Source organism: Oreochromis aureus, linkage group 3 (genome assembly GCF_013358895.1).
Source record: "Oreochromis aureus strain Israel breed Guangdong linkage group 3, ZZ_aureus, whole genome shotgun sequence".
NCBI lineage: Eukaryota > Metazoa > Chordata > Actinopteri > Cichliformes > Cichlidae > Oreochromis > Oreochromis aureus.
The window spans coordinates 131949533-131968726 of NC_052944.1; the positions used below are offsets into that span (position 1 = coordinate 131949533).

General features: G+C 40.4%; 1 protein-coding gene across 6 annotated transcripts; it reads right to left on the minus strand.

Moving 5' to 3' along the window:
• Positions 1-467: 467 nt before the first annotated feature.
• LOC120438102 lies at positions 468-10243 on the minus strand. Of its 6 annotated transcripts, none has more exons than XM_039608542.1 (6): positions 10224-10243; positions 4867-5947; positions 4590-4661; positions 4130-4201; positions 3726-3806; positions 468-1651 (listed from the first exon to the last, which is right to left on the minus strand). In XM_039608542.1, the coding sequence occupies exons 2-6, from the start codon at positions 5014-5016 to the stop codon at positions 479-481; spliced, it is 1548 nt and encodes a 515-aa protein (XP_039464476.1). In that variant the 5' UTR covers positions 5017-5947; positions 10224-10243; the 3' UTR covers positions 468-478. The 6 variants fall into 6 exon arrangements, with proteins under 6 accessions (XP_039464476.1, XP_039464479.1, XP_039464477.1 ...); XM_039608545.1 differs by lacking the exon at positions 10224-10243 and adding an exon at positions 7493-7576 and having other exon boundaries at positions 4130-4198; positions 4590-4658; XM_039608543.1 differs by lacking the exon at positions 10224-10243 and adding an exon at positions 7493-7576 and having other exon boundaries at positions 4590-4658.
• Positions 10244-19194: the final 8951 nt, after the last annotated feature.

Below are 19194 nucleotides of genomic sequence, written 5' to 3' on the forward strand. Positions count from 1 at the left end.
TAGTTTGGATCCGATGCATATTTTGTTCTTATGTATGCCTTCTTCCTTTCTCTGACATGATCCTCTTTGTATTTCTGGTCCATATATTGTTTCTGTCTGGTTTGAAAGCTGGCATCCGTGTTGTACCTCTGGACCATATATTGCTTCTGTCTGGTTTGAAAGCTGGCATCCGTGTTGTACCTCTGGACCACATATTGTTTCTGTCTGGTTTGAAAGCTGGCATCCGTGTTGTACCTCTGGACCACATATTGCTTCTTCTGTCTGGTTTGATAGTCAGGATCTGTGGTATATCTTCTGATAATGTAGTTTCTCATTTTTCGTTAAAAATGATGATCACTTTGGTATCTCTTCACCTTGTGGGCTTTTACTTTTCTTGAATATGAGGATTTGCATAATAATTTTTGGCTGATAATAGTCTTTGTTTACGGTAATGACAGTTTTCAGCATATTGAATTTTCATAGTCTGTAATCTTTTCATTCAAAATTCACGACAGCAGGCATATCGTTCTCTTTCATGTCTTTTTTTGTTAGTCTTCTTTGCCACTTCTTCAGTTGAAGATTTGTCTTTAGCTTTTACATACTCCCTCTGACTTTTTTGAGCTTGACGAATAGCTTTCCCACGTCGTCCTTTATTTAATCTGCTCACATTTCTTGCTTTTTGGTGGGTTTTATCTTTTACTTTATCACTTTCATTATTGAGGCTAATTTCTTGTTGTTCTTTCTGGATGTTGCTTGTTGGGTCAACAGATGTTTCAAGTTGATGTTCACAGATTCGATTTGAAGCCATTTTGTCTTGTGATGAGTTTGAAGTATTTTCTAACATTGTCATGTAGGTTTGGGCTGATTCTGGTTGAGGCACTTGCACAGTGGGATTTGTGATTTGTGGTTCATCATTTTGTGGCGATGTTGCTCCTGGTGTTGCTTGAGTTGACTGTGCAGGCTGTTCGTTGTGAGTGCTGACTCTTTTGAAAGAAACAGGCACAAACTCATATCTTGCATACCTGCCTTGATTTTGAAAAAGGTTATGCAGATGGGTGATCAGGTCATTCACATGAGTGAAAGTGAGCATGACTGCTGTTCCATTTGGCTGGGGTAAACCTGCTGCACTTCTTGAATGTGAATCAAATAATCCATACCTCCCAGATTTGTCACGGAAAACTGCAATGCACTGAGGCGAGACCATGAGCAAAGCATAGCTCACATCTGTTGACAGACATACAAGGCGACTAGCAAGAGGCAACCACCAATCTTTTCTTTGATAAGTTTTGTCTGCTGCTTTCAGGTATCCATACCTTATGTTGTCCATTTTCACACTGTAGACGTTTATGTCAGCATGAACTTCTTTGGGCAGGTCCTCCATGGTCAGATGATTTTGTGTATAACGCCTCTCCTGCTGAAGATGTGTTTTAATCCAACAGTAGAGTGCATCTCCCTGTTCAAGCACCTTATCAAGTCGGGCTGTGTTGAACTGGTGTTCCTCATTAAGGTAGGCCAGGAATGTGAGGGCATTACATGTGCACTGATGATTTCGAGAGAATTCTGTGTACCTTTCATCACTTTGACAATGAGTTGCACTGACACACCAGAAGTGCTGAACTGCGTTGCTCTGTAGCTCCTCTGTCAGTAGTTGTTCATTTATGTTGTGGAAAGGCTGATCAAGGAATGGTAAAGGTGACATGTTATTGTTTAGTATTTAATGATAATCAGAATCAGAATCAGAATCAGAATCTTTATTGTCATTGTCACACGTACAATGAAATTAAAAAAGGTCCCCAATCAATGCGTCATCCCTAACAATACCAAAAAATAAATAAAACCATAAAATTTCAATAAATAAAATAAACAAAATAATAAATAAAATACTTAAAATACTAATAAGACATATCAGTAAACATTCACATACATTCCCACATACATGCCTCAGACCATGAATGGATTAACATAAGAGAGGTGTGAAGTACATTATTTTGCAGTATTCAGATGTGTTATTGCGGTTGGATAAAAAATGATAAGCATTTCAAGGTTGAGCAAAAACATATGCAACTCTTGGTACAATGATGTAAGACATTTTTTAAGTGGCAAGGGTTGTATAAATAAAGATTTTCTTTAAAGAAAAACATTACCTATGGTAAAACAATGAAGCAATGTTCAGGCAAATTAAGCCAAATTATATCACTGCTGAATCATATTACAGCATAATCGAAAGATACACAGCATCAGATAAGCCAGAAACTGGTAGAAAGAGTGTGACAGGAACAGTGAGAGAGAGCAGAGGTGGGAAGTAAAATGACGAATATTTTAGATATCTGCAATTTGCTTGAGTGCTGTTTTTAATGACCTTTATAAAAGTCACATCTGTACTTTCTGCTCCTTATATTTTCCAAGCAGTTAATTACTTTACATATAACACATTAGCCGTTTCCTAAAATGTCGGCTGTATCCTTCGGAGGACCCGACCTATGTGGGCGGGTCCTTCAAGACTGAGAAGGCCGGAAGTACGAGGCTGTGAAATGGGACGGTCTAGCCTGCAGATTTGCGTCACCACTGTCTCGGTGGAGTTTAATAAACCCGGCCAGGACACTGGCGAAAATTCTCGACTGTCTCACACTTCTGTTTAAGCAGTTTTCTGTTTGACGTTTATTCAGCTGTGTGAAAATCCCGGAGGAAACCACCCAATTGATTAATAATGTTTTATTTAATCCAATAATCTTATAACTTTGATCTCAGACAAACCGATTTGCTTCGAATAAATAAAACAGAAAAAAGGCAAACAATTAAAATTTTAAGTTATCCAAGTGACTTATATATCATGTTTAACCTGGGTAGCGAAAGAGCGGGCATCTGAAAACGATGAATTTAGGAGTCTGCTGCTCTTGCCGGCTGGAGTGACCATTGCCGCCGCCGCCCCCCGGCTTGGTATCGAGTGGGTGGGTAACAGACGTCTCCGAAAACGTCGGCACACTTTTGCAAATATACGATAGATAAACCAAGCAGATATTTGTAATTTACACTGCTACTTTTTTCGCATGAAAATATGTTATAAGTTTATCTTGCGACCCAGAAAGATTAATAAGACTAATTTTAAAACTTAGTAGCGACCGCTATTGTTGGCACCTGGAATTTGACTGGGCCGCGCTATGAATTCAAATGCGGCCTCCGGAGGATGCAAGCGACGTTTTGGGACACAGCTTTTATTTTAGGTTGCTGCCAGCCTTCAAACATCTACTAAATTGCAGCCTAAATACAAACATATGAAAGGAAATCATGTTTACGTATTATTTGTAAGAGGATCTCAGATGCTCTTAAATCAGATGTAATTCATTCACCGATTTCAGATTAAACCAAATGGTTCTGTACATGTGACATAGTTGTGTTACGTTTTGTAAAGAAAGTACACAAAATTCAGTTACAGGTTAAATGTGATAGAAACAAAATACATTGACATCCATCTTGATAAAAGATGTGTCACAAAGCCATGTTTGTATTTATTCTGAACAATATATATAGAAATAGATAAATAGACAGACATAAATACCTGTTGAGATGTCTGCATTTTAGGAATGTGATGAAAGACATTGGCAAATGTATATGTTTAGTCTAACATTTTAGTATATTTAGTACGAGTTAGTCTTTCACCTTAAGTATGCTTGCTAAATATCAACCCCGGTGATTATACAGCAAACATCACATGTATATTAATTGGTTATAGACATTTGTGGGCATACCTTTTTAGGTGGAGAATTTGATGCCATGTGGAAATCATCGGTTGCCCAGACTCGTTTTGCTGGTGGACGAGTTTCTGAACTCTGATAATACAGTTAATCAAAATTAGAAAACCTACTAACAGATTTGAAATAGAGTGTAACACTGGATACTTTAAAGAAAACATGAAACAGTAGCGGTTACTAAACTTACAAAGCAATTAAAAAAAATTGAAGCTGTTTGCATAACTGCTAAGAAATTTGAAGGTTAGTGTAACTTTAAAAACCTTAAACAAAACTAACAGAAGCGAGAAAACAGAATTCTTACTGTTTGCATAAGGCTAACATGTAACCATATGTCTTTAACATTTAATGGTAATGTAACTGTCCACTATAAATCCTTAGGAGGAATACTGTTTTAAATTTACCTTGCTGCCTGGAGGACATAAGGAGGTGGGTCTATTCTCCGTTTCCAAGGACAAGCTGGCTGGTGCTGTCTGCTAACCCAGGCAAAAAAGAATATAATGTTAAGACATTAAGTGACCTGACACTTTAATTTCACTTTACAATGCAATGCATGGCATGAACTGTTATGCCAGTTGGGTAACATTACAAGATAGAAATGGTCAACTGTATGGGTAAGTGTAAACTTTGCTACAATGTCGTAGCTGCACCACGGAGCAACACTGTAAAGTTCACTAAACATACATGTTTTAAAGCCATTATTCAATTGTTAATTATTGTTATTGTTAAATAAATATTGTCAAATAATGGAGATCTAGATTTCAGTGAAAATAATTGTGATTATCATTTTTGCCATAATCGAGCAGCCCTATGGGTGGGCATACCTTGTAATTTCTTAATAGAGGAATATTTTTTGATATTTACCTTGGTACCTGGGGAACATAAGGAGGTGGGTCTATCCTGTGTTTCCAAAGATAACCCGGCTGGTGCCGTCTGCTAACCCAGGAAAAAGGGTATAGAAGACATTAAGTGACCTGACACATTCATTTCATTTAAATGTTCTGTATACCATGCACTGTTATGCCAGTTGTGTGACATTATAACAAAAAATCCTAAACTGCATGGGTAAGTGTTCTTAACGGTCTCAAACGTGTTTTGAAAACTGTTCAACTGTCTGTGATCACTACCATATCCTCATTACCTGGTCAGATGGAAAACTACTGACTGCCTCATCTTGGTTGTGGCCAGAGAGCACTGGGACAGCAGGATCGACCAGGTCAAGTGGTTTCCAGCGCTTCTTTTGTGCCTGGGATCTTTTATTTTTTTTCGGCATCTGGTAGAATGTCAACATAAAAACAGAATATTAATTATTGGCATTTCAAGCAATTTGTTATTTTAACCCTCTGATACATTGACAGACAAGATGACTACAAGAACAAAAAAAAAAATCTCTCTTTTCTTTAAATAGACATATTGATAGTGTCACTACCCGGTCTTAAAGCTTTCTTAAGTAAAGTTCCATAACAGTTTGTATATTGTAATTGAGAAAGTGATTACCTTGAAAGTTGGGAGGCAGATTTGTTGACCACGACAGTTACTTCGTTTTGGTGTACAGTAATTGGGAAAGTAATTACCTTGCAAAGCTGGGAGGCAGTGTTGTTGCTGAGACGCTGGTCAAATGCCAGCAGCAAGCAAACCCAGATGTTCACAGCTCACAGTTACCACCTCAAACTTTTCAAACAAATCTTACAAGAACATTTGGCAAAGTGATTGGCTTGCAAACTTAGGAGACAGTCTAGTTGCCCACAACAGTTTTGTTATAGAGTAATTGGAAAATTGGGTACCTTGCAAGGCTGACAGGCAGTCTCGTTGCTGGGAGGCGGTCTTGTTGCTGGGGCTGTGGCAGAATGCCAGCAGCAAGCAGACCCAGATGTTCACAGTCCTACTTAACACCTTAAACTTTGCAAACAAATCTCACAGAGCAATTAGCAAACTGATTGGCTTGTAACACTGAAATGTAGCCTTGTACTGTCTGGTTTAAATTTCCTACTGAGAAACAAAGAGGAACTTTACTGTTTGGAAGGGAGTAAAAACACTGTACCATCTAATCTTAAAAGTTTTAATTACAAACAACAGCTCTGGAATAAAATGACATCCAACGCTAAACACACCTATTTTTTTCTAAATATCAGCTGAACACATACATAGAAAATATAAGGGGGGGGGGCACTTACCTTGGCTGAATCAAGAGTTGAGGTATAAAAGTCTGCTGTAGTTAACGCCTTATAAAGACAGACAAAGAGAGGTGTGAAACGCGACTACAATGCAGCTATTGTTTCGTAAGCGGTGAGAGTCACATCTTAAAAGTTTCAATTACAAACGATACCACTGGAATAAAATCACAGTCATTTTGTAGATATCAGCGTCAAAACACAGAAAAGCAGTTTCAAAGGTCAATTTCAAAACCGGAGCAGGGACAGAAACGCTTGCCGTAGCTGAATGTGCGCTAACTGGCTTTAGCATCGTGCCGAACGTGCCGAAACAAAGAAATCGATAAAGAAACGCATAAAAAAATCACTTTCAAAGCTAAATTTCAAACCAGAGACAGAGATACGCTTACCTTGTCATAGTAAATCACTTTCAAAATCAATTTCAAACCGGGAGACGCTTAATATCCGCTAACTAGCCAGCAACAAAATACCACGAGACAAAGAGAGGTGTGAAACCCGACTGCAATGAAGATATTTTTTGAGAGTCGCATCTTAAAAGTTTCAATTACAAACGATACCAGTGGAATGAAATCACAGTCATTTTGTAGATATCAGCGTCAAAACACAGAAAAGCAGTTTCAAAGGTCAATTTCAAAACCGGAGCAGGGACAGAAACGCTTGCCGTAGCTGAATGTGCGCTAACTGGCTTTAGCATCGTGCCGAACGTGCCGAAACAAAGAAATCGATAAAGAAACACATAAAAAAATCACTTTCAAAGCTAAATTTCAAACCAGAGACAGAGATACGCTTACCTTGTCATAGTAAATCACTTTCAAAATCAATTTCAAACCGGGAGACGCTTAATATCCGCTAACTAGCCAGCAACAAAATACCACGAGACAAAGAGAGGTGTGAAACCCGACTGCAATGAAGATATTTTTTGAGAGTCTCATCTTAAAAGTTTCAATTACAAACGATACCACTGGAATAAAATCACAGTCATTTTGTAGATATCAGCGTCAAAACACAGAAAAGCAGTTTCAAAGGTCAATTTCAAAACAGGAGCAGGGACAGAAACGCTTGCCGTAGCTGAATGTGCGCTAACTGGCTTTAGCATCGTGCCGAACGTGCCGAAACAAAGAAATCGATAAAGAAACACATAAAAAAAATCACTTTCAAAGCTAAATTTCAAACCAGAGACAGAGATACGCTTACCTTGTCATAGTAAATCACTTTCAAAATCAATTTCAAACCGGGAGACGCTTAATATCCGCTAACTAGCCAGCAACAAAATACCATGAGACAAAGAGAAGTGTGAACCCGACTGCAATGAAGATATTTTTGAGAGTCGCATCTTAAAAGTTTCAATTACAAACGATACCACTGGAATGAAATCACAGTCATTTTGTAGATATCAGCGTCAAAACACAGAAAAGCAGTTTCAAAGGTCAATTTCAAAACCGGAGCAGGAACAGAAACGCTTGCCGTAGCTGAATGTGCGCTAACTGGCTTTAGCATCGTCCCGAACGTGCCGAAACAAAGAAATCGATAAAGAAACACATAAAAAAATCACTTTCAAAGCTAAATTTCAAACCAGAGACAGAGAGATACACTTACCTTGTAAAAGCTTACGGTGTGTCTTAGTAAACACTTCAGAAAATCACTGTAAGTTCAAGTCCAAAGTGGAGGAGGGGGGAAAACGCCTTACCGGTGAAACGATAGCGACGTTGTCTTACAAAATCACGTCGACGGTCAATTTCAAAGCGGAGGAGGGGCGAAGAGACACGCGCCGTTGAGTGTCGTCATTGCGTAGTGTCGTCATAGCGGGGCTAGCTAGCTAGCCGGCTATTAGCAACACGTAAGAGAACTGTCGCTAATATGCGATGTCTTGATAAAACGAGCAGATATTTGAAGTTTACACACCTACATTCTCGCCTGAAAATATCTTAAAAGTTTATTTTGTGACCTAGAAACACTAATAAAAGACATATAAAACGAAGTGGTGGCCGCCATTGTTTAACTTGGCAGAGGTGTGCTATGAATTGTGGGATATGGAGTTTTCCACCAAGCATAGAAGCCATTGTGTTTACCGTAACTATTCAATGGTTCGCGCAACCTTAAAACCTCCAATGGTTCCTGAAAGCAGCCAGGCTGTGCGCGCCATTGATATTGTCATCATTACGGTATCCAAATAAGGGTAGACAGGCTGTACCACTCCCGGCATACCACTAGAGAGAGCCAACACACCACAAATGAAGTTTGAAATTTTTTTCAATGGGACCAAAAGATGGCGCCAACACACCACAAATGAAGTCTGTTTATTTGGCGCCAAAAGATGAATTGGCCTAAATTTGCACTAAAATCTAAATATCTCAAAAACTATAAAAGTCATAAACACCAAAAGTCACACCATACTAGTCCAGCTTCAGCCGCACAAAATGATGTAACATATGTAACCCTAATGTCAAAACTGTTTGGCAGAGGAGCGCGGGAAAATTTTCACTAAAATATTAATATTAAAAAAACTATAAAAGTCATAAACACCAAAAGTCATAGCACACCATTCCAGATCCAGCCGCACAAAATGAGGTAACATATATGAAGCTTGTCTCAAAACTGCGGGGCGAGATACGCTGCAAAATTTCAGGCGGAAAAAGGAAAATAATAATAATAAGAATAATAAATCCGAGGAATAGTAATATGTGTGCCTCTTGGCATAGGCACACATAATAATAATAATAAGAACTAGAAAGCGAAAATTTCAGAAGAAATTTTATGTGTGCCTATGCCACTGCTAATCACTGTAGTTGCCATTCATACGGCTACAGAGAGCAAAACTCAGAAGAGCAGCCATTCTCCACCATGAACTATGGTAAAAACAAACACCGCTCACGCTTCACAGATGACAGCTTACAGTTTTGTGTAAAGATGAAGTTACTTTGTACAGCGCCGATTTGCAGACGCTGTGCACACAGGTTCATGAGCAGAAGTCCCATTGTACCACGGCAGACCCGACAATGTTTGCATGAACACGCTTTGAAGCATTACGTTATGGACCACTTTTCACACATGCATTCACTTTTTGTTTTTTGTTATTTTTACACAGTGTTCTGAATTATGAACAATGGTCTACAGCCAATCTTGTGTATTATTATACAAACTTTGGTTGTGAGATTCAGATAACTATTTAATAAAAGCTAAATATTTTATATGAGAGTAAGAAAGAAAAGTATATCTTTGTGTCCACCTTTCTCTGTTAATGCCCTACCTGGCCCCCCTGGCAAAAGCTTTGCTAGATCCGCCCCTGCACAGTTACCAGCTGTCAGCTACACAAAAACAACTCATAACTTCCCTTCAACTCATTCATGTCACCTAAAGTGTAAACCTGTTTCTCCATCACCAGTTCAGCTCTGATGATTCAGTAAGGACATCTCCTGATTTCATCTTCATGCTCCAGCAAACATCAGCTGATACTAGAAATTAAAATCAAAAGAATTCTAACAACAGCTGATCAAGCTTAAACGTGCTGCTGTTGTTTAGCGCGATAAATAAGAGCGAACAGCCGATCATTGATCAGTTTCATGATTGACGTTTCAACACGGGAGAGAATGACAGGGAGGCTTCAGTAACGACAGAATAAATCATAATGTTTTCTCTGAATGTGGGGCGATTCCGTTTGTATGCGGCACGGCAACTCTATGAACTAACCCTAATGAATAAAATAAAGTCCAACGTCAGTAACTTAGTGCGCACACAGCTGTATATAAACTCCCGTGGCAGTACGATTGTAAAGGTCAACGAAAATAAATTACACCTAAACTCGGTTTATATCTGACCCAAATAGAGTGCAGGTCATAACTTCTTACCTGAAATTCAGTTCACCTCACGCTCCTGCCTTCGCTTTCCCTGATCCACGATTGACCTCCGCGTTAGCAAACACCGGTCAATCGGCGGTAGCCTCACCGCCTTTTATGTCTCGTTCGCGGCATGTCCTTTCTGTCACACACCGGTGGATAGCTGCCCTCTGATGTAGCTCCACCACCAAACAACTCAGTTATTTTTTCCACATCGACCAGCATCATCGGCCCATATAAATGAAAAATAAGTCCAGCTAAGACACAGACCCTTGCCGAGCGATCGGGCGATGAAACAAATTTTAGCCACCTCACTATCAGCCAAGCCTGGGTGGTTTTTCACGAAGGGTCGCTAGCAGCGCTAGCTGGCTAAGCTAGCGGCGCTAGCTAGCTAGCCGGCTATCAGCAACACGTAAGAGAAATGCTGCTAAATAAACTACACCTAAACTCGGTTTATATCTGACCCAAATAGAGTGCAGGTCATAACTTCTTACCTGAAATTCAGTTCACCTCACGCTCCTGCCTTCGCTTTCCTGATCCACGATTGACCTCCGCGTTAGCAAACACCGGTCGATCGGGCGGTCGTGACATGTCCTTTCTGTCATACACCGTGGATAGCTGCCCACTGTTGTAGCTCCGCATTATAGCACCACCAAACAACTCAGTTATTTTTTCCACATCCAGCTGTAACTCCGATTCTGTGCGAGCATTTGCGAGAGACCGGGAGGTGAAAGGAGAGAGAGTCCCTCGCTGTGCATTTGCAGCCAAGTGCGGCAGCTAGCTAGGTAGCCGGCTAGCTGTCAGGCAGGACCGAGGTCGTCAGAGCACTGTCGCTAATATGATAAAACAAGCAGATATTTGAAGTTTACACACCTACATTCTCGCCTGAAAATATCTTAAAAGTTTATTTTGTGACCTAGAAACACTAATAAAAGACATGTAAAACGAAGTGGTGGCCGCCATTGTTTAACTCGGCAGAGGTGTGCTATGAATTGTGGGATATGGAGTTTTCCACCAAGCATAGAAGCCATTGTGTTTACCGTAACTATTCAATGGTTCGCGCAACCTTAAAACCTCAATGGTTCCTGAAAGCAGCGAGGCTGTGCGCGCCCATTGATATTGTCATCATTACAGTATCCAAATAAGGGTTCGACAGGCTGTACCACTCCCGGCATACCACTAGAGAGAGCCAACACACCACAAATGAAGTTTGAAATTTGTTTCAATGGGACCAAAAGATGGCGCCAACACACCACAAATGAAGTCTGTTTATTTGGCGCCAAAAGATGAATTGGCCTAAATTTGCACTAAAATATTAATATTTAAAAACTATAAAAGTCATAAACACCAAAAGTCATGACATAATAGTCCAGCTCCAGCCGCACAAAATGATCTAACATATGTAACCCTAATGTCAAAACTGTTCGGCAGAGGAGCGCGGGAAAATTTTCACTAAAATATTAATATTTAAAAACTATAAAATTCATAAACACCAAAAGTCATAGCACACCATTCCAGATCCGGCCGCACAAAATGAGGTAACATATATGAAGCTTGTCTCAAAACTGCGGGGCGAGATTCGCTGCAAAATTTCAGGCGGAAACTGGAGAATAATAATAATAATAATAAATCCGAGGAATAGTAATATGTGTGCCTCTTGGCATAGGCACACATAATAATAAATCCGAGGAATAGTAATATGTGTGCCTCTTGGCATAGGCACACATAATAACTAGAAAGGGAAAATTTCAGAAGAAATTTTATGTGTGCCTATGCCGCTGGTAATCAGTGTAGTTTGCCATTCATACAGCTACAGAGAGCAAAACTCAGCAGAGCAGCCATTCTCCACCATGAACTATGGTAAAAACAAACACCGCTCGCGCCTCACAGATGACAGCTTACAGTTTTGGGTAAAGATGAAGTGACTTCGTACAGCGCCGATTTGCAGACGCTGTGCACACAGGTTCATGAGCAGAAGTCCCATTGTACCACGGCAGATCCGACAATGTTTGCATGAACACGCTTTGAAGCATTACGTTATGGACCACTTTTCACACATGGTTGGTGTACCCAAACAGCCGGCTGTAGCTTTTCAACTCACAGCCCGACACACACCCAAAAACAGCCGAGAGAGCACAGACTACGCCCGAGGCGTGATTGCAGGTGCCGCTCAGGTGGGTCCACCTCCCTGCAGCGGCACTGCAGACCACGCCCGCCACACACACATCAAACACGTAAAATAAATATTTATGCACTTTTGCATTCACTTTTTGTTTTTTGTTATTTTTACAGTGTTCTGAATGATGAACAATGGTCTACAGCCAATCTTGTGTATTATTATACAAACTTTGGTTGTAAGATTCAGATAACTATTTAATAAAAGCTAAATATTTTATATGAGAGTAAGAAAGAAAAGTATATCTTTGTGTCCACCTTTCTCTGTTAATTCCCTACCTGGCCCCCCTGGCAAAAGCTTTGCTAGATCCGCCCCTGCACAGTTACCAGCTGTCAGCTACACAAAAAAAGGAGCTTGGTGTATATTTGTCTCTCAGAAACAGTTCATAACTTCCCTTCAACTCATTCATGTCACCTAAGGGTAAACCTGTTTCTCCATCACCTGTTCAGCTCTGATGATTCAGTAAGGACATCTGGTTTGGAACAGCCGTTTTACAGCTGTGGCTGCAGCAAACATCAGCTGATACTAGAAATTAAAAGCAAATGAATTCTAACAACAGCTGATCAAGCTTAAACATGCTGCTGTTGTTTAGCGCGATAAACAAACAAGAGAGAAAAGCCGATCATTGATCAGTTTCATGACTGAAGTTTCAACAGGCGAGAGAATGACAGGGGAGGCTGTCATAAAGTTCAACATCGGTAACATCGGTAACTTAGCGCGCACACAGCTGTATAGAAACTCCCTCGTGCTAGCTAGCACGCAGTACAAGTTATTGTAAGTGACTGAAAAAGTCAGCACAACGAAAATAAACTACACCTAAACTCGGTTTATATCTGACCCAAATAGAGTGCAGGTCATAACTTCTTACCTGAAATTCAGTTCACCTCACGCTCCTGCCTTCGCTTTCCCTGATCCACAATTGACCTCCGCGTTAGCAAACACCGGTCGATCTGCAGTAGCCTCACCGCCTTTTATGTCTCGTTCGCGGCATGTCCTTTCTGTCACACACCGGTGGATAGCTGCCCTCTGTTGTAGCTCCACCACCAAACAACTCAGTTATTTTTTCCACATCGACATCAGCTGATACTAGAAATTAGAAGCAAATGAATTCTAACAACAGCTGATCAAGCTTAAACGTGCAGCTGTTGTTTAGGCGATAAACAAACAAGAGCGAAAAGCCAATCATTGATCAGTTTCATGATTGAAGTTGCAACAGGCAGAGAATGACAGGGGAGGCTTCGTAACGACAGAATAAATCGTAATATTTTCTCTGAATGTGGCACGATTCCGTTTGTACCGCAACTCTACGAACGAACCCTTATGAATAAAATAAAGTCCAACGTCAGTAACTTAGCGCGCACACAGCTGTATACAAACTCCCGTCGTGCTAGCTAGCACGCAGTACGATTGTAAAAAGTCAGCACAATGAAAACAAACTACACCTAAACTCGGTTTATATCTGACCCAAATAGAGTGCAGTTCATAACTTCTTACCTGAAATTCAGTTCACCTCACGCTCCTGCCTTCGCTTTCCTGATCCACGATTGACCTCCGCGTTAGCAAACACCGGTCGATCGGCGGTCGCGGCATGTCCTTTCTGTCATACACCGGTGGATAGCTGCCCACTGTTGTAGCTCCGCATTATAGCACCACCAAACAACTCAGTTATTTTTTCCACATCCAGCTGTAACTCCGATTCTGTGCGAGCATTTGCGAGAGACCGGGAGGTGAAAGGAGAGAGAGTCCTTCGCTGTGCATTTGCAGCCAAGTGCGGCAGCTAGCTAGGTAGCCGGCTAGCTGTCAGGCAGGACCGAGGTCGTCAGAGCACTGTCGCTAATATGATAAAACAAGCAGATATTTGAAGTTTACACACCTACATTCTCGCCTGAAAATATCTTAAAAGTTTATTTTGTGACCTAGAAACACTAATAAAAGACATGTAAAAACGAAGTGGTGGCCGCCATTGTTTAACTCGGCAGAGGTGTGCTATGAATTGTGGGATATGGAGTTTTCCACCAAGCATAGAAGCCATTGTTTACCGTAACTATTCAATGGTTCGCGCAACCTTAAAACATCCAATGGTTCCTGAAAGCAGCGAGGCTGTGCGCGCCATTGATATTGTCATCATTACGGTATCCAAATAAGGGTAGACAGGCTGTACCACTCCCGGCATACCACTAGAGAGAGCCAACACACCACAAATGAAGTTTGAAATTTGTTTCAATGGGACCAAAAGATGGCGCCAACACACCACAAATGAAGTCTGTTTATTTGGCGCCAAAAAGATGAATTGGCCTAAATTTGCACTAAAATATTAATATTTAAAAACTATAAAAGTCATAAACACCAAAAGTCATGACATAATAGTCCAGCTCCAGCCGCACAAAATGATCTAACATATGTAACCCTAATGTCAAAACTGTTCGGCAGAGGAGCGCGGGAAAATTTTCACTAAAATATTAATATTTAAAAAACTATAAAATTCATAAACACCAAAAGTCATAGCACACCATTCCAGATCCGGCCGCACAAAATGAGGTAACATATATGAAGCTTGTCTCAAAACTGCGGGCGAGATTCGCTGCAAAATTTCAGGCGGAAACTGGAGAATAATAATAATAATAACTAGAAAGCAAAAATTTCAGAAGAAATTTTATGTGTGCCTATGCCGCTGCTAATCACTGTAGTTGCCATTCATACGGCTACAGAGAGCAAAACTCAGAAGAGCAGCCATTCTCCACCATGAACTATGGTAAAAACAAACACCGCTCACGCTTCACAGATGACAGCTTACAGTTTTGTGTAAAGATGAAGTTACTTTGTACAGCGCCGATTTGCAGGCGCTGTGCACACAGGTTCATGAGCAGAAGTCCCATTGTACCACGGCAGACCCGACAATGTTTGCATGAACACGCTTTGAAGCATTACATTATGGACCACTTTTCACATATGCATTCACTTTTTGTTTTTGTTATTTTTACACAGTGTTCTGAATTATGAACAATGGTCTACAGCCAATCTTGTGTATTATTATACAAACTTTGGTTGTGAGATTCAGATAACTATTTAATATAAAAGCTAAATATTTTATATGAGAGTAAGAAAGAAAAGTATATCTTTGTGTCCACCTTTCTCTGTTAATGCCCTAGCTGCCCCCCCAAAAAAGCTTTGCTAGATCCGCCCCTGCACAGTTACCAGCTGTCAGCTACAAAAAAACAACTCATAACTTCCCTTCAACTCATTCATATCACCTAAAGTGTAAACCTGTTTCTCCATCACCAGTTCAGCTCTGATGATTCAGTAAGGACATCTCCTGATTTCATCTTCATGCTCCAGCAAACATCAGCTGATACTAGAAATTAAAATCAAAAGAATTCTAACAACAGCTGATCAAGCTTAAACGTGCTTCTGTTGTTTAGCACGATAAATAAGAGCGAACAGCCGATCATTGATCAGTTTCATGATTGACGTTTCAACACGCGAGAGAATGACAGGGGAGGCTTCGTAACGACAGAATAAATCATAATGTTTTCTCTGAATGTGGGGCGATTCCGTTTATGCGGCACAGCAACTCTATGAACTAACCCTAATGAATAAAATAAAGTCCAACGTCAGTAACTTAGTGCGCACACAGCTGTATATAAACTCCGTGGCAGTACGATTGTAAAAGGTCAACGAAAATAAATTACACCTAAACTCGGTTTATATCTGACCCAAATAGAGTGCAGTTCATAACTTCTTACCTGAAATTCAGTTCACCTCACGCTCCTGCCTTCGGTTTCCAGCATCATCAGCCCATATAAACGAAAAATAAGTCCAGCTAAAACACATACTGTAGGCGGCGACCGGGTGCTGACACGAGTTTCACCCGCCTCAATATAAGCCAAGCCTGGGTGCTTTTTCACGAAGGGTCGCTAGCGGCACTAGCTAACTATGCTAGCGGCGCTAGCTAGCTAGCCGACTATCAGCAACACATAAGAGAACTGCTGCTAAATAAACTACACCTAAACTCGGTTTATATCTGACCCAAATAGAGTGCAGGTCATAACTTCTTACCTGAAATTCAGTTCACCTCACGCTCCTGCCTTCGCTTTCCCTGATCCACGATTGACCTCCGTGTTAGCAAACACCGGTCGATCGGGATCATGTCATGTCCTTTCTGTCATACACCGTGGATAGCTGCCCACTGTTGTAGCTCCGCATTATAGCACCACCAAACAACTCAGTTATTTTTTCCACATCCAGCTGTAACTCCGATTCTGTGCGAGCATTTGCGAGAGACCGGGAGGTGAAAGGAGAGAGAGAGTCCCTCGCTGTGCATTTGCAGCCAAGTCGCGGCAGCTAGCTAGGTAGCCGGCTAGCTGTCAGGCAGGACCGAGGTCGTCAGAGCACTGTCGCTAATTTGATAAAACAAGCAGATATTTGAAGTTTACACACCTACATTCTCGCCTGAAAATATCTTAAAAGTTGATTTTGTGACCTAGAAACACTAATAAAAGACATATAAAACGAAGTGGTGGCCGCCATTGTTTAACTCGGCAGAGGTGTGCTATGAATTGTGGGATATGGAGTTTTCCACCAAGCATAGAAGCCATTGTGTTTACCGTAACTATTCAATGGTTCGCGCAACCTTAAAACCTCAATGGTTCCTGAAAGCAGCGAGGCTGTGCGCGCCATTGATATTGTCATCATTACGGTATCCAAATAAGGGTAGACAGGCTGTACCACTCCCGGCATACCACTAGAGAGAGCCAACACACCACAAATGAAGTTTGAAATTTGTTTCAATGGGACCAAAAGATGGCGCCCACACACCACAAATGAAGTCTGTTTATTTGGCGCCAAAAGATGAATTGGCCTAAATTTGCACTAAAATCTAAATATTTCAAAAACTATAAAAGTCATAAACACCAAAAGTCACACCATACTAGCCCAGCTCCAGCCGCACAAAATGATGTAACATATGTAACCCTATTTTCAAAACTGTTTGGCAGAGGAGCGCGGGAAAATTTTCACTAAAATATTAATATTTAAAAAACTATAATAGTCATAAACACCAAAAGTCATAGCACACCATTCCAGATCCAGCCGCACAAAATGAGGTAACATATATGAAGCTTGTCTCAAAACTGCGGGGCGAGATTCGCTGCAAAATTTCAGGCGGAAACTGAATAATAATAATAATAATAATAATAAGAATAATAAATCCGAGGAATAGTAATATGTGTGCCTCTTGGCATAGGCACACATAATAATAAATCCGACGAATAGTAATATGTGTACCTCTTGGTATAGGCACACATAATAATAATAAGAATAATAAATCCGAGGAATAGTAATATGTGTGCCTCTTGGCATAGGCACACATAATAATTACAACTGTAATCAGTAAAATCAGTGCTGTGATAGTTTAAGATCAAAACCTGATTTAAAACACAGTCTAACATCAACATTCTTGCCCCTGAAAATAGGTCAGGATATTTTCTTTCGTTTCATTGGAACAGTAGAGTACCATAACAAACAAATTAGTACAGCTTTGTAAGAACAAATATCCCTGATATGGAGTTTTTCATGTTTTACATAAAGACTTAGGGCTGCTAGTTTCCTAGTGGCATTTTCTCATTTAAACCTTGGTGACTTAAAAGTTTAGCAGCAAGACACTTGTTTCCTTTGTTCCATCAAGCATTTCTTTCAGCCATCTGTGTTTATCAGAGCGATATGTGACTAATTTTTTATTGAATCACCAGAAAGTACACAAATACAAGATTAAATATTTTATTTATTTATCAAAGATACATAATTACACATTGATACAATGAACAAGGTGTTTATAAAAATTACACATAGTGTAAGAAAAACATTAGAACATACAAATAAGTGTTTTATGATAATCTGAGAAACTTTAAAAGCATAAGAATAAAAGTTTTAAAAAATCATGTTCTTTGATGATCACATTACATGTATCACATATTTTAAAGCATAACGTAGGGAGCAGAGTGTTCACAAAGACAGTTTTACGATTACTTTTTCCACAGTGCTTGTATGCCTCTCGCAAAACTATGTACTTTTCACCATAAGACACAATAACTCACGATTATCTAAGACCAGCCATGAAATGTCCATCGCTTCATTTCGATCATTTGTCTCCGCTGCTGCCCTCAGATCCAGTCTTCTGTACTGGGGGGTAAAATGTCTCTTTTTGGTGGTTCATAAAAAATATCTCAAAAAGCGATGTTGGTGAGGGGACCAGAAACACTGGGTTGCAGAGCAGTTGGTAAGGACTTGTATATTTCTGGAGAGTCTGCAAAAGCTGTCTTGCTTGTGCTCCTGATTGGATATGTGGAGCACCGGCTCTGATATCTCACTGGTGGCAGCTAAAGGTAGGCACGCCTTGGAGGCGGAGTTGGTCTCCGGCGCAATCTTTCAAACGAGCCTCACGGCATTTCAGGCAACCTCAGGCCAGAAACAACATCCGGTCACTCGCGGTCAAAATCCATGCAGAGCTGGTGTTTCCCAGGGATCAGGTTAACACATCTGGCTCAAATCAGAGTCTAAAAATATAAAGAAAAACAAAAAGAGTTTTAAAACATGCAAACTAGCAAAATATCAAAGGAGCATAACATAACAATAACAAGATGATACGAGATACCTGATGAGAGCATGATAGGTGATGTAGAGATGTAATGTATACACTTTTACGGGAGTTAAAGTCGAGCTTATATATATTTTTAAAGTGTATTGTACGTGGGAAAGGCTCCAGCGCACCGCGCGAGCCTGAAAAAAGGATAAGCGGAAGCGATTGGATGGACGGATGGTGTATTGTACATAATAGTAATCCTTTTAAATGAAATGACTGAAAGAATGGTAAAAAGGAAAGTACAAAAATGTAGTTAGAAAGCAAGAGTAACACTTACCGATTGATATGCACATAGGGAAAGCGAAGTCACTTGGATGAGTGATGAAACATTTCTCGCAGGAAAAGGCTAGGTCCAGATGAACAGAATCAAGTTTTGGAGATTTATTTTCCTGGATGATTGAGAATGCATCAAGACGAGGCGAGTTGTTGTTGATCCCTGGGTCACGGTTGTTGCTAGCTCATCCCGCAGGCTCTTCTGCACTTCGGGTGTAGCGATGAGGCTCAAAACACCCCAATTAGACAAAGTAAAGGCGATCCGTGGTGTGAGCGGACCAAAAAACTTTCACCTGCTTTTAGCTGATAGAAAAAGATTTGGCTCTCCGGGAGGCTGAAAGCATAGCCCCAAAATCCCCCGGTGTTGAGAGGGAATCTC